Below are 16,269 nucleotides of genomic sequence, written 5' to 3' on the forward strand. Positions count from 1 at the left end.
CTGCTTATCAATCCCAGGTTCCCTTCATTATATCTTCATGTTATTGCATTGTAATTGTTCTGAGTATAAATTTGAAACACATTTTCAGGGCATTTGTATGGGCATTGTAGTCGGCTTGTTGAAGGCATTGTAATCTGATTTTATATCAGCAAACTATCATTTTCAAAAGTCTGAAATATAATTGAAGTTTGCATGACAAGTGTTTGTAAAAATGCCACTTAGCTGTAGGTGTTGATTTGCACTAGATAAGTCATATATATGCTTTGGAAAATGCCAAAAACAATTGCATCTTCATCCTAGTTCATTTTTAGATGTTTAGAAGTCTTTGCAAAACATTTTCTATTGTACCATTTTGGACTAAGTACAAGTGAAAGCAATCTGAAATTTATAACAGTAAGATATCCCTTTGTATGCCAAGTATTTGACAAAATTCTCAAAGTCAAAAATCAGAAAACTGAACTTCCTTTCGGAAATCCAAGGAAAGCCATTGATATTCCAAGTTTCACTCTTTTACACATCCCTCACCTATCAGTTATCATTATCCGTTGAAATACAGATTTGCTTGAGGATTATTCAATCACCCTGAACCTTCATCATGGAACTCCTTCCTGGACACAAACTAGAAATTGCATTGCATCTTCTCTCAAGTAAGAGGTTAAAAGCTCCAAAACTACTGCTAAGCTAGGTGACTAAACTAGGACAACTATGCCAGAAAGCAAAAAAGTAGGGCTCCCCATTTGCATTGGGGTGATGTGTGAAAATGTCACAACAGTCTGCATTTCAATCTCCACTCTGCAATTTGCATCCTTTGCTTTGCTTATCCTTCTTTCTGCTCCTGAATTCATCTCAATTCTGTCCTTAATTCGCTTCAGGTCTGCCCCCTACAATTCGCACAGGTCTTCATTGAATTGATGTTGGAAATGAATGAATCCCTTTTCCTATATATCATCCTTCACAAGTCTGAATTCAAAATCTTTTGCCTTAGGTCTGCCGGCACACTTTATGGCTTAGGCGCCTATAAATATAGGCCAAGGCTTCTCCCACCAAACACAATTTCAAACGTGATAAAGTCCTTGTTCTTCTCTGCAAGTGCGAACTTAGCATCTGCCTTTAAGACTTCGAAAATTCTGATCTTTTCACAATTTAGGTCTGTTTTTTTAGAATAAGGTCTGATTTTATCTTCTTCACTGCTGGGCGGAGTTTGGACAGGTTGCACATTTATCCAGATTTGATGTCGGAGTTTGAAACAAGTTTGCAATGATGAAGGTCGGACTTTCAAAGTGTTTTGCAATCCTCTAAGGCAGCTCGAACTTTTAAATGAGTTGTGCACTCAGACATAAGGGTGGACTTTTGCCATGGTTTGCATTCCTCTCTAGGCCTAGGTCAGACTTTTAATAAGTTGTGCATAAATAGGATTGGAGTTTGAAACAAGTTTGCACAATGCCAAGGCTGGTCGGAGTTTCTAATACTTCTGCATTGATATACACCTAGGTTGGAGTTTCAATGATTTATGCTCTAGTGCTGATTGGACTTCCATTGCATTTTGCAGTGTTGAAGTTTGTGCATGTTCAACAATCTTCCCACCAAGATAGTCGAGTTATGAGGCATGTTTGCAATTTTGATCCAAGTGATTGCGATCTTGAAGGGATGCCTTATAAAAATAGATCTTGATCAAGCTTGCACTAGCAAGGGTGAACTTTTGAACTGTTTTACAATGTGCAAAGTCGGAGTTTGTCAAGGTTTTAGCAATGATCCAAGTCGGACTTTCAATAATTTGCACATTGATGCAAGTTGGAGTTCATATGAAGTTTGCATTATATGAAAGTCGGACCTTTACTCATTCTTGTATTGTTTCTTGCTGATTGGACTTTTAGAAGGTTATGCAATGATGTAGGTCGGAGTCCACTCATGTTTTGCATTCTTGACACGATTGGAGTTTGATCAAACTTTTATAATCTCCTTGCCTAAGGTCGGAATTCATAGAAGTGTATTTTGCTAGGTCGGACTTCATTCAAGTTTTGCAATCCTTCATGACAAGTTGGAGTTTGGGAAGGATTTGCATTGATCAGCACTTCGACACAAATGCAAACTAAAACTTGATAACCCTGACACTAGACCGACACTTAATATTTTGACAATTTCATTTGTGGCCCTTGATAGTTCTAGTGTCCATCCTCGACATTGTAGAGCAAGACTTGCATATGTACGAGTTGCAATTCCTAATAGAATCACAAGTAGATTTTCCACTCCAACATTTGAGTTTGAATTTCAACAATTTGTTCGGACAACATTTTTGAAACTTCTTTGCATCTTTGATAACTTTGACAAGTTTTACAATATTAAGCAGCTTTCATCCCTTGGACAACATTGACGACCTAGTAAGCTTAGCACTATTGACAACATCCGTATGATTGACATCACATACCTCCTTATCCCTATCCTGACAAGACCTATCTCCTCTCACAAGCAAAGGCCAACGATGCCTAAGAAATCACTGCCAAGCCAAGCAAATTAACAAAATGACTACCCTAAGAGCAAAAAAGTGGGGGTGCCCATTTGCAATGCGCTGATGTGTGAAAATGTCACAACAGGATCCTGCCTTGATTTCCTTAGCCCGTCCATTCATGTCTCTTTTGTGGTAAGAATGAATCCTTCAAACATTGCTTCTGCTTCTGCCAACATGTTAAATTGTTATGGGCTGAGTTTTTTGCGTCCTTACCTGCCCGTTTTCGTTTCCCTTGGTCTTGAAAAGCCACTCTTCAAGGATATTCATCAGTTCACAACATGATTTCCAATTCTTTCTGTCGCGCCATAATCAAATGCATTGGGAAGATTAGATGTCTGGCTGCCCTGTCACACTCCTTTTCTCCCTGTGAGTTTGAAATTCAAACCATTTGCTCCAGTCTTCTAATCCAAATGATTTTCATAGCTACCTCTTTAAAAGATCAAGTCTCTAACAATGATTCTATTAGGGTGCAGGCTGAAGGTCTTCTCTTGCAACTCAAGGCTAAGGGTTTGCATTCAGGATCATAATTCAACACAGATCACACTCTCCAGGCTTCTTCAACAGTTGGTATAACTTGATGTTGTCCAGCAGTGGTTGTGTTCTCTGTCAGCTACACTTTATGCATTCAATCTATGGTGCTGCTCTGGTTGCTCTTGCTGTGGCTCCACACTCATTTGTGTGAGTGATTTTATTCTGGAGTGGCAGAGGCTTGTTTCTCTGTAATTACGGCCTGCTGATATAGTGGCTTTCTGTTTTGGGGAGCTGTCTATATCAGCTTTCATGTGCTATTGCCTACTCCGTTTTGCCCTGTTTATCCTTCTGTTTTATTGCTGTTACTGATCTTTTCTTTTCAGCAGGCTTATTTGGTTGCTGCTGTCTTTATCAGCAGTTTTGTTGCTGAATTCATTGTAAATTGTATTTGTAAACTGTTATATTGAATTGGGTCATCCAATAAAAAAAATGGTATCAATGCATATCTTCGAAGGCATTAAAAAACATAATTATTTTTTGCCAAAAAATTCTGTCAATTAAAACAACAATTTTTATTATTGAAAGAGCATTCTCAAACCAATTCATTTGGTCTATTTGTCTATTAAATCCATGTTTTGCTTCTCTGAATCTGGGTGTTGAATGAATGGCAGTGAATATGAGTGAACCTTCATTGGATTTGGAAGATGAATGGGACGTTGTGAATGATGATGGTTTTGTGTACAAGAAAAGGAAGAGGAAGGATGTTTCTGCTTCACCAATACCAATCAAAACTACCACTTCTAAACACAATGATGAACAGTATATCAAACAACGTCGCCAAACTAAAAAAGCAGCCCTATTAAATCTCAAGGAAAAATATGAAAAAGAAATTAGACATTGGGAATCCCTCTCCCAGCAGTTGCAGAAGACACCAGCTTATTCTATCTCCTCCATGAAGGAATCTGCACCTTCATTAGCTCTGCCCCAAACCCAAACAGGGAACAGCTGCAAATGTGTTCTGAAGGAGCTCTTACAGCAGGTGCGTACTCTCCCAATTTCCTCTGCTTAACCCCTTTTCTTTGAAGTTCCGCTGAGTGTGTTTATATTCCAAATTCCTTGCACAGGTGGAAGTCCAAGATGCCTTCATCCAGGATGCAATGATTTTGTGCAATTTGGCTGAAATGATGTGTCATACACATGAACAAGTCCTCAAAAAATCCATTTTTGATTTGCCTGTTTGGAGACCCCCCACCACACCAATACATAATCTGTTATCATCCGATTCTGAAGATGACATTTAAGTGTCTGGACTCTGTTCTGAGATTGATCTTCGATAATGTGTAGGTGTTCATTCTTTTTTGTGTAGAAAGCACACACTTTTGTCCCATCAAATTTTGTTTCCATGAGTTGGACAAACATTTCTCTACATAAATGTGGATGTGACAAACTCTAATGGTCTCTATGTCTACCTGGTTGAATACTTTGCTGATTTACATGTCATGGATATGCATGAACATAGTAACATTTAAATGGTCTAAATAGACAATGGCATCACAAAATCAAATTTAATCTACAACTTGTCAGAGAATTATCAACTTGTTCTTGTAAAGTTTTGACTCATAATTTCTTAAATTATCTTTCCTCTACCCATGAGAGAAGCTAGGAACGGAGTTTGGTTCCACATATTGCAGTTATAAGGATTTTTTTGTATACATGCTAATCTTGCTAATATTTGAGAAACAAAAATTGGACTTTTCTTGAGTTCAGCCTTGCTTAATTGGAGACACATGAGATGATTAAACAAGAACTAACAAAATTAGAAAATACTCCTGCACCAGTGTTGCTACCAGCAATTAAATAACTGCATTTCATTCTTTTAAAAAATTGTGTGATACAACTTGAAAAAATATTTCTGAAAAGTATCCGACGTAACTCAGAAAATTGATATAGATCATCTTTAGGTTGTTTTTATCAATGTAAAACTGTTGATATGCATCTCGTAAACATTGCAATACTGTCTGAATAGGGAACTATGTTGAGATCTTGAAATATATATATGCATGATTGTGCTTGTGTATCTAAGCATTTTAGCTGTAAGATTTTATCAAATTCTGAGATCTTGAAGTATGGGAGTGTGTCACACTTTGGTGTGGAGCTCCTTGCGCTGTGGAGCTTGTATGGCTTGGTTATCTGTAATGGCATGACAATTTGGTGAGGATCAATTGGATTCACTTGTAAAGCCTACAACGGACAAAGTGTGGTGGTTTACGTAATCTACTTTCAGAGTTCTATTTTCAGGATGTTAGAGTTCAATATCGAGAATTTCCCTATTGAGTTAAATCTGACCATATGCCTCTTCTTGTAAAGTTTTGCATTCGCACAAGCAACCTTCATGAGAAGCAGGACCGACACATACGCATGAAAGGCCATAAACAAGACAAAATTATTGTATTTATCAAGAACACCAAGAATTTTTTGTTGCTGGTCTTTGAGCAACACCTTAAGATGGCAATAAACAGCATAGGAGATAAGGAGAACAATAAAGAAAATAATTACATTCACAACAATACGTTGATCCCTTTAATCCACGAGGCTCTAAAGGTTTGTAAAAGATCTCGGCGTATGAAGAGGGCTGCAAACTCTTTCTTGACTAACCCTTGGTATGCCAAAGAATGTAAGGTTGCTACAAGATCATTTTAAAAAAGTCAAACAAAGAAAGTAAAATAAAATATGAAAATGTGATAAAATATAAAAAAGAAAGCTATGTGATTTTGAGGAAAGAGTTTATCTACGGGAAAACACAATCTTAAAGGTTTTTGGAGGGAGCAATACCAGAAGAGGAAAACAAGAGAAAATAACATCATGGATGTCTGCTAGTTAGATTATGTGAAGCTTTTGTCTGAATGGGCTTATGAGAATAGTAATCCTCCTATGATTGACACATCAACTAAGCTCTTCTTAATAGAAGGTATCAATCAAGGCATACATAAGTTAGCAAGGTGTAAAGCTCAAGACATTGATAGCTTGTAGGTTGAATTCCTAAAATGGGAAGTGGGGCTCCTTGCTCTACACAATAAGATAATATTTAATAGTGTCACACAAAGCAACTTACTAATTGAGTGGACAACAGTGTTGTTATTTCTATTTATAAAAGTGGGGATATCAATAACCCTTCCAATTATCGTACTATTATGATCAATTCTCTCCTTGGAAAACTTTTTGGGAGCATAATTGAACATAGAATCAGCAAGTGGACATAAAAAGAAGGAAAAAGAGCAAAAGGGTAAGAGGCTTTAGGCCAATGCACTTTGCCATTGACCATTGCATCACTCTTAGACGCTTCATTGAAAAGGTTTGGGACACCCAAGGAGAAGCCTTTTGTTGCTTTATTGATTTCCAAAAATCATTTGATGACACCGTTTCTAGGGACAATTTTTGGAGTAGAATGGAGGAGCTTGGAATTCCAAACGAATTTAGAGTAGTAGTCCACAAACTTTATGAGCAGGTTAGAGCCATAACCAAAACTAAAAAGAGCATGTCAGTGTTTTGCCAGTGATATTGGAGTCAAATAGGGATGCCCTCTATCCACCACGTTGTTTGTCTTATATATCGATAAACTAGAAGAACGACTAAACAAGATCATGAGAGAAGACATTTTAGCTGACAGATTTTGTGGTGAAGTTACTTTTGTTTGCAGATGACCTTATTCTAATTGTAAATTCTGCTTATGATTTCATAGAACATTTGAAGGCTTTAGAGCTCTTTTGTCAAGAGGTCATGATGCAAGTAAACACCAGCAAGACTAAAGTCATGATATTTTCTTTGAAAAAAAAAGAAGCAACATGTTAACTTCTTTTTTGAGGGAATCTCATTGGAGATGGTGGAAGAATACAAGTACATAGGAATTGATTTTTACAATAGACTCAATTGGGAGACTTGTAGAACAAAAAGGATCCAAGGAGGATGAAGAGACTCTTACCTACTTCAAAATAGTTGCATGAAAGCAGAGTTATGGGATTAGAAAACCAAGAGAACTTTTTTTGGTTTGTTGCTCGTGTTGGTTGTCCTCTATGGTTGTGAGGTTTAGGGGAGTAGCATGCCAAACCTCAAGCGAAGACATCTTGAAAGAATCCAAAAACATTTAATCACCAACACTCTTAAAGTCAAATCTATGATTGCCTATGAGATCCTTTTGAAGTGGGGATGTTTCCAATGCAAGCAACAACAATATGTTTGTTAAGCTACTTAAAAAAAGTTGAAAACATGGATAAACATTGTTGGCTCAAAATGGTTGTTAAGGAGGACTTAGACAATAGGAAGAATGAGCAAATCCAATACATTAATTTGCGTGAATATCCTAATATCAATGAAGAGATAAGAAAGTTTGAGTTAGAAACATTCAAGACTGTCATGTGGACAAAACAAATTGGTCGAAAAAAACCACATCATATCAAATAATTCAAGCCCTTGTGAGAACATGATAAAAAATCTTATTTAAGAGCCGCAATTAAGGGAAAGGCTAGGATTTTAGTTGCTAAGGTAAGGATTGGGTTTCACCATCTCAGATGTGGGATGGGGAGATGGATTGTCCCTGAGGAAAATTGGGAAGAACAAATTTGCATTTTTTGTAGCAAAGTGGTAATTGAAACTAAACGACACTTCATTCTAGATTGTGCAACATATGAGGATATTCATATTTCAATTGAAAACATTTTGCAAGTGGATAGTCTTAATGAGATTATGAGTAAACAAAGCTTTATAATATCTCAAGTTTCTTAATCAAGAAACACAATAGAAGAACCGACATTGAAAGAAACCTGAAAATGGGTAACTCTAGGTCTCATAGTCCCTTAGATCACCTGGTCTTGTGGATGTCATTAAAATTCATTCATTCATTTATAAGCAATGCAAATTAGTGTGAAATTAGATTATGGAAGTGCTATAAATTTCTCATCAAGGTAGCACTAAAATCCCACAAAAACAATTGGTATAATGAAGGGTGACAAGCAAGCTACGTGAAAGTAATAGCTTTCAAAGGCGCACAATCAATTGTAATGGAATTTCAAAACCTTAACCATTTTTATGAGTCAATTCATGAGGCTATTACATGCTTACACTTAGCATGATAACCTTAGAACACAATTATATATTTTTCTTGAATTGGTAATTACAATTATTTGTTTTGTTTGAATTTATAACTAGGTTTTCTTCAATCATTGCAATTGTTACCATCTAGGTTCATTTCCTTAACTCATGTGCCAATTTAAGGACTCGAACCCAATCTCATGATCCCAAGTGTTCAACTGGAACCATAGGCACTCAATATTAACTTCACATTCAATTGTTACTAATGTTGTCGATATGAGTTTTCCTCAAAAATTAATTTTTAAGGAGGGGTCTCCCATTATTTGGGGTTATATATCTCCATTTGAATCATTAGGCTTCAATTAGGCTTCTAAAGCTTTAGTTGTCCAAGTAAGAACCCAAGTCTACATCAAAGTTAATCCCATCCATATTCATTTGCATTCATGGTTTACCCATCTTTCCCAAATATATACTAAGGTTCAAGTCACTATCCTATGTAATTAGAATAATTGATATCAAGTTAGTTATCTAGGTTGATCATTGATTTGTAAGGTGTGATCTCTAATATTCTGAGGTTATATATCCCCATTTAAATCATTAGAATTCAATTAGACATCTAGAGCTTTAACATGCCTATGCAAGGACCCAAAACTAGATCAATTTTAATCTCATTCATATTTGTTTGCATTCATAGTTTACTAATATTTTTCAAATATGTACCAAGGTTCAAGTCATTGTTTAGTGTAACAACCTAAGAATAATTGATATCAAGTTAGTTATTTCACTCCATAAGAGTAAGATAATTTATTTATTTATTTCAAATCTTAAATAACTATCTATCCACAAAGAGCTTTCATGAAGTCATCATAAGATAAATAAATCAACAACATAACCTATCAATATTACAAACTTTAGTTAGGCATATATGATAGCCACAATTAACTTGTTTGCAATAGACCAGTGACCCAACTTTTAGATTACTAGTATGCTAGCATATCTTATTGTCTCGCCTAAAACATGTTGAAGTCCTTCACCTTCCACTCAACTTGTACACCACAATCTAGATAAAAATTCTAGGCCAATCCATGTTGAATATCACCTAAAAGGCTTACGATATATCATACTATAAGTAGTCATAATACTATCACATAAAGAGAAATTGTACTTATAAGTTTTACCTTATATAAGTTCAAACATTCGATCAGTAAACCTCTTACTCATTCAAGAGAATAGAATACATAAAAATTAGAGCATACAAGAGCAAATTAAAATTATATTAGTCTATTATTCTCTCAATCTATATAACAATTAGATTAAGCATAAAAGTTAGTAAAATATGATGATGATGGGCCCTTAAGAGGACATGCAAGTTTGGAGAACATGGGCGCGCTCTTGAAATGGATGAAAAGATGCAAGATAGATGAGGAATGAGCAAATGGATAGGCGACGAAAAGGATGAAGTGACAATGGAGGGGGGATGAAATGCCTAGTTATGCCATGTTGGATTAATCACTCTTTATTTGATATAGGATGAAAATGAAAGATGAGATTGGACGTGAAGAGATGATTAGAGAAAAGGTGGAAGGAATTAGAAAATGATGAAAAATATATCTTAAGATTGCTTTCAATATTTTTAAGGAAGAGGCGGTCCCATGAATGAAAAAAAATGTGCTACGAGATTATTTGGAATCTTTAAAAAAAAAATAGAAGCCCCTACTTTTTAGGCATGCAAATTTGAGTAGGTGAAAAGGGGGTGGGGCACCCCACGAGCTTAGGGATGTTTCTCCCACTTGTTAAACATCTAAAAATAGTTTTGGAGGAAAATAAATTATTTTTACATGTTTTTATTATGCACATACAAAGATATTATATTCATGAGACCACGAGCTTCCTTAAATTTTGGAGCTTAAATTTTTAAGTTGAACTATACTACAAAATTCATGGGACCACAAGCTTAAAAATTTTCCTTTCTATTTATATTCTTAATTACTTGCACAAAAATTTAAATTCTAATTATCATTATGTAATCTAGATTAATTATCCATATACGTTTTATCAATAACCTAAACTAAACTTAAAATAAGCTTTTCCTTTTAAACAAATATGAATTTAAAAAAACAAAATTACGTTAAAGGAACTCAAAATTCTCCCAATGTTTGAGAACAATATACATACATTCCAAATTCCCTATCAATCCTTAAATTTTAAGCTTACAATAGGTAAATCGCTTTTTATCCTAATCTAACCCTTTTTAACTAATCTAACCCGGGGTAAATCACCTTTTTATACTAGTCTAACCCTTCAACCGGATAACCTAACTTAACCCTGGTCGTTGCAACAACTGTGGTTAAATGCCCTAACTTTGCAGCGCATTCCATCACATTGTTTAAGTAGAGCATTTGACAAGAAACCCTCAACAAACCCTGTGAGGACACAAACCCACTGATAGGAAGTGCCGTATGACGGAAAAAAACACTTGTTCTTTGTCTCAGAACATTTGAATCCCTGGTTTGTTTCATTGAAACACCACGGCCTCTTGTTTTTGGTGGCTTTTTACAAGTGTTGGGTGATTTTATACGGGTCTCTGAGGGTTTCTTTATATATATTTTGTTGCCTGATGCCACGTCCTCGGTAGCTATTTATTTGCAGTGACTATGGATGCTATGATTGGGCAAATATCAATTTCTTCACATTTCTGATAGGAAACCAAGGGTATGATATTCAATTGCTTATTGGTGCCATTATTGTGATTACATTGTTGCAGTCTTTTAGTTTTCTGACTTTTCTTTCATTTTTTCATCTTGAATTTGGTGAAGATTATGGAAGTGCTGGAGCCAGTGACGATGTTATTTTGTTAGAATTACCGACTGAGGATCAATCCGGAGATATAGTTAGGCATTCTGAGGCTCCATGATTTTGTGGTGAAGTTATACTTTTGTTTGCAGATGACCTTATTCTAATTGCAAATTCTGCTCATGATTTCATAGATTATTTGAAGGCTTTAGACCTCTTTTGTCAAGAGGTCATGATCCAAGTAAACATCAGCGAGATTAAAGTCATGATATTTTCTTTGAAAAAAAAAGAAGCAACATGTTAACTTCATTTTTGAGGGAATCTCATTGGAGATGGTGGAAGAATACAAGTACGTAGGAATTGATTTTTAAAATAGACTCAATTGGGAGACCTGTAGAACATAAAGGATCCAAGGAGGATGAAGAGATTCTTACCTACTTCAAAATAGTTGGATGAAAGCAGAGTTATGAGATTAGAAAACCAAGAGAACTCTTTTTGGTTTGTTGGTCCTATTGGTTGTCCTCTATGGTTGTGAGGTTTGGGGGAGTAGCATGTCAAACCTCAAGCGAAGACATCTTGAAAGAATCCAAAAACATTTAATCACCAACAGTCTTAAAGTCAAATCTATGATTGCTTGTGAGATTTTTTTGAAGCGGGGATGTTTCCAATGCAAGCAACAACAATAATATGTTTGCATACCGACGATGGACTAGCCCAATAGTGGCCAGTAGCTCAGAGGTAGAGCACCTAGTTGGTCCATGTCTCAACATGGTATCAGAGCCAGTGCCAGGCCAGGAACCCCAAGCACACGAGAGGTGTGACTTAAGGGGGGTGTTGGTGTTGGAAATAAGCCACACCCGAACCGGCGATGAATTGGTCCAAGAGGAACCAATAGCTCAATGGTAGAGCACTCCAACAGTGTATGGAAGGTCCTAGGTTTGAGTCCTAGTTGGTCCATGTCTCAACATGCTAAGCTACTTAAAAAATAGTTGAAAACATGGATAAACATCGTTGGCTCAAAATGGTTGTTAAGGAGGAGTTACACAATAGGAAGATGACTTGGATGAAGCAGAATAAGAAGTGTATGGGCAAATCCATTACATTAATCCACATGAATGTCCTAATACCAATGAAGAGATAAGAAAGTTTGAGTTAGAAACATTCAAGACTACCATGTGGACAAAAAAAATTGGTCGAAAAAAACCACATCATATCAAAGAATTCAAGCCCTTTGTGAGAACATGATGAAAAACCTTATTCAAGAGCCACAATTAAGGGAAAGGCTAGGATTTTAGTTGTTAAGGTAAGGATTGGGTTTCACCATCTCACATGTGGGATGGGCATATGGATTGTCCCTGAGGAAAATTGGGAAGAACAAATTTGCATTTTTTTGTAGCAAAGGGGTAGTTGAAACTAAACGACACTTCATTCTAGATTGTGCAACATATGAGGATATTCATATTTCAATTGTAAATATTTTGCAAGTGGATAGTCTTAATGAGATCTATGAGTAAACAAAGCTAGTGAAAATGGGTAACTATAGGTCTCATGATCCCTTAGATCACCTCGTCTTGTGGATGTCATTAAAATTCATTCATTCATTTATAAGCAATGTAAATTAGTGTGAAATTGGATGGAAGTGCTATAAATTTCTCATCAAGGTAGCACTAAAATCCCTCAAAAATAATTGGTATAATGAAGGATGACAAGCAAGCTACATGAAAGTAATAGCTTTCAAAGGCACACAACCAATTGTAATGGAATTTCAAAACCTTAACCATTTTTATGAGTCAATTCATGAGGCTATTACACGTTTACACTTAGCATGATAACCTTAGAACACAATTATATATTTTTCTTGAATTGGTAATTACAGGTATTTGTTTTGTTTGAATTTATAACTAGGTTTTCTTCAATCATTGCAATTGTTAACATCTAGGTTCATTTCCTTAACTCATGTGCCAATTTAAGGACTAGAGCCCAATCTCATGATCCCAAGTGTTCAACTGGAACTGTAGACACTCGATATTAACTTCACATTCAATTGTTACTAATGTTGTCGATAGGAGTTTTCCTCAAAGATTGATTTTTAAGGAGGGATCTCCCATTATTTGGGGTTATATATCTCCATTTGAATAATTAGGCTTCAATTAGGCTTCTAAAGCTTTAGTTGTCCAAGTAAGAACCCAAGTCTACATCAAAGTTAATGCCATCCATATTCATTTGCATTCATGGTTTACCCATCTTTCCCAAATAGATACTAAGGTTCAAGTAATCATCTTATGTAATTAGAATAATTGATATCAAGTCAGTTATGATCATTGATTTGTAAGGCGTGATCTCCAATATTCTGGGGTTATATATCCCCATTTAAATCATTAGAATTCAATTAGACATCTAGAGCTTTAACATGCCTATGCAAGGACCCAAAACTAGATCAATTTTAATCTCATTCATATTTATTTGCATTCATAGTTTGCTAATAATTTTCAAATATGTACCAAGGTTCAAGTCGTTGTTTAGTGTAATTACCTAAGAATAATTGATATCAAGTTAGTTATTTCACTCCATAAGAGTAGGATAATTTATTTATTTCAAATCTTAAATAACTATCTATCCACAAAGAGCTTTCATGAAGTCATCATAAGATAAATAAATCAATAGCATAACCTATCAATGTTACAAACTTTAGCTAAGCATATATGATAGCCACAATTAACTTGTTTGCAATAGACCAGTGACCCAACTTTTAGATTACTAGTATGCTAGCATGTCTTATTGTCTCACCTAAAACATGTTGAAGTCCTTCACCTTCCACTCAACTTGTACATAACAATCTAGATAAAAATTCTAGGCTAATCCATGCAAAATATTACCTAAAAGGCTTATGGTATATCATACTATAAGTAGGCATAATACTATCACATAAAGAGAAATTGTACTTTATAAACCTAAAAGGTTTTTGGTATATCATAATATAAGTTGGCATAATACTATCACATAAAGAGATATTGTACTTATGAATTTTACCTTATATAAGTTCAAACATTCGATCAGTAAACCTCTTACTCATTCAAGAGAATTGAATACATAAAAATTAGAGCATACAAGAAAAAATATATTAGTCTATTATTCTCTCAATCTATGTAACAATTAGATTAAGCATAAAAGTTAGTAAAATATGATGATGATGGGCCCTTAAGAGGACATGCAAGTTTGGAGAACATAGGCGTGCTCTTGAAATGGATGAAAAGATGCAAGATAGATGAGGAATGAGACAATGGATAGGCGATGAAAAGGATGAAGTGACAATGGAGGGGGGATGAAATGCCTAGTTATACCATGTTGGATTAATCACTCTTTATTTGATATAGGATGAAAATGAAAGATGAGATTGGACGTGAAGAGATGATTAGAGAAAAGGTGGAAGGAATTAGAAAATGATGAAAAATATATTTTAAGATTGCTTTCAATATCAAAAGATCTTAAGGTGGAATTACTATAACTTAGGTTTAAATTTGCATTAAGCTCAAGTTTGGGCTAAGTGAACTTAATTTTGGATGGATGTATGGATTGGATAGGTTGGATAAAGGTAAAAAATATTCTTGATGTTGGAAGTGAGTAACTTGATTTTGGATCAAAATGATAGTTTAAGAAGTACAAATGCTATAGTAGGATGCAAATGCAGTATTCTTGTGCACGTGCACTTAAATATGATGCAAATGCCTTGGATCATGACATATTCATTGATTTGAGGTGTAGATGCCTTGAAATGTAGTTTTGAGTGTTTGGGAAGTTGATGTACTAAAACAACATATAAATGTTGAAAGTGTAGATGCACCAAACTATGGACTTGGTAGAAATTTGATGATTTTGGACAAAATTGGATTTAGATTTTTAGGGGTTTGAACCTAGGATCTTAGGACAATGATTTAGGGCTGAATTAGAAGAATGATATTGGTGATGGATTAGGATAAATGATTGGAGTTGAATAATGTATTGGTAGAGGATTTTGATGGTTACAATGATGGAAAGAGGATGAAAATTTGGATAGGCGATGGGTCAAGATTCAAAACCTTAAATGATGATTTGATTAGATTTGATTCAATACTTAAGATACACTTAGTTCCTAAGAAAGGATCATTTTGGATACCCATTCAATCTAGGCTAAGTTCTCAAGTAAGCATTGGTTTGATTGATTTGATTTAGTTAGGGTCTCAATTAATGAATGGTGTTTATTTTGATATCAAGGGACTTGGTTAGTTTCCAATGATTAGAAGAATGGGTAGGATTTATGATTGGATATGATGATTAGGCGAGTCGAAGGGTTTGATTGGTGTTTTGGGTTGAAAGATGAGGGATTTGGATTATAGATATGAGGGAGCTAATGCCCTTAAAGTCTCAATGGGAGGAGCAAGAAGAAGAATTGTGACGAGGAATAGAAAAAGAAAAGGAGAAGGAGATGAAGAGAAGATGAAGGATACTAGTACATACATTTTCATGCTAAGGAAGAAAGATCCAATCCTTCAATTTCATGATGCATTCAAAAGGAACACATTTTTGTTTCTTTAAACCCTAGTAGCATGCATACATTCATTAGCACAAACTTAGCCAAACAATTGGAAGTACACGCAAATTAAATTAAGGATAGTCAACTAGAGGGTAGGGATATTCAACTTTTTAAAGATTTGAAGCTCTCCATGAATAAATATGTTTTGTATTCAAAATTTTATGATTTGAATATGGATGGATTGATTATTTTTCTTGGATATCATTGGTTCAAATCTTTGGGGACACTAAATATTAATGTGCATAAGAAGATCATGTAGCTTTGATATAGAAAGAAAAAACTATCAAGATGTTACACATAATGGAGACAAAACAAAAACCAAGGTAGAGAGAGTTCAAGAATTTGCTAAAGAATGCACCAAAGGATTAGAGGACAAACAAGAGGAGCAAGATGTTAAAAAGAAGGAAAAGACTATTTCTCTTCATGAGCTAATAAAGAAAATAACAAAAAATTGTTAAGAGTCTTGAATAAGGTTATAGAGACATAAAGGGTGCAATATATAGACACTCACATGCAACTATTAGGTCAATTGCTATGGATATGCATGGAATTAAAGAAGAGACTACATTGATCATGTTAACATATAAGTAATGACTATTATAAGGCAAAAATGATAACCCAATATGATAAAGGATGACATCAACTTGGTGTAATAAAATGTGGATGAAGAATAGAATCTAGGTACCATCAAGCTGGAATTATCACAAAGATCAACCATGGCCTTACTATTTGGTCTCTTCTCATGTTTCAAGGATAAAACATGTCAAGAAAGGATGACATGCTATTTACCTAGAGATATGATTTTATAATATATAGGTTGACGAAGATGCCAACATGCGACACA

The 16,269-nt window shown here is 35.0% G+C and overlaps 1 protein-coding gene and 2 non-coding genes across 6 annotated transcripts in view; all 3 read left to right on the plus strand.

Annotated features, from left to right (window-relative positions):
• The window catches only part of LOC131037316 (uncharacterized), a 52,474-nt gene extending 47,898 nt beyond the window's left edge, over positions 1-4,576 (plus strand). For 2 of the 4 annotated variants that reach the window (XM_057969414.2, XM_059218150.1), the window contains 2 exons: positions 3,649-4,016; positions 4,102-4,575. In XM_057969414.2, the coding sequence (XP_057825397.1) occupies positions 3,654-4,016; positions 4,102-4,278 (540 nt within the window). In that variant the 5' untranslated portion in view covers positions 3,649-3,653 and the 3' untranslated portion in view covers positions 4,279-4,575. Of the gene's footprint in view, positions 1-3,008; positions 3,185-3,648; positions 4,017-4,101 lie in introns of those variants that run through there. The other 2 variants (XM_059218149.1, XM_057969416.2) reach the window with 2 other exon arrangements.
• Positions 4,577-10,481: 5,905 nt separating this feature from the next.
• LOC131037384 (small nucleolar RNA Z112) lies at positions 10,482-10,655 on the plus strand. The gene has a single exon (XR_009104216.1). It is a non-coding gene; the product is annotated as a small nucleolar RNA Z112 (small nucleolar RNA).
• An 18-nt stretch (positions 10,656-10,673) lies between these two features.
• On the plus strand, positions 10,674-10,820 carry LOC131037383 (small nucleolar RNA snoR2/U65). The gene has a single exon (XR_009104215.1). It is a non-coding gene; the product is annotated as a small nucleolar RNA snoR2/U65 (small nucleolar RNA).
• The last annotated feature ends 5,449 nt before the right edge of the window (positions 10,821-16,269 follow it).

Source organism: Cryptomeria japonica, chromosome 3 (assembly GCF_030272615.1).
Source record: "Cryptomeria japonica chromosome 3, Sugi_1.0, whole genome shotgun sequence".
Classification (NCBI taxonomy): Eukaryota; Viridiplantae; Streptophyta; class Pinopsida; order Cupressales; family Cupressaceae; genus Cryptomeria; species Cryptomeria japonica.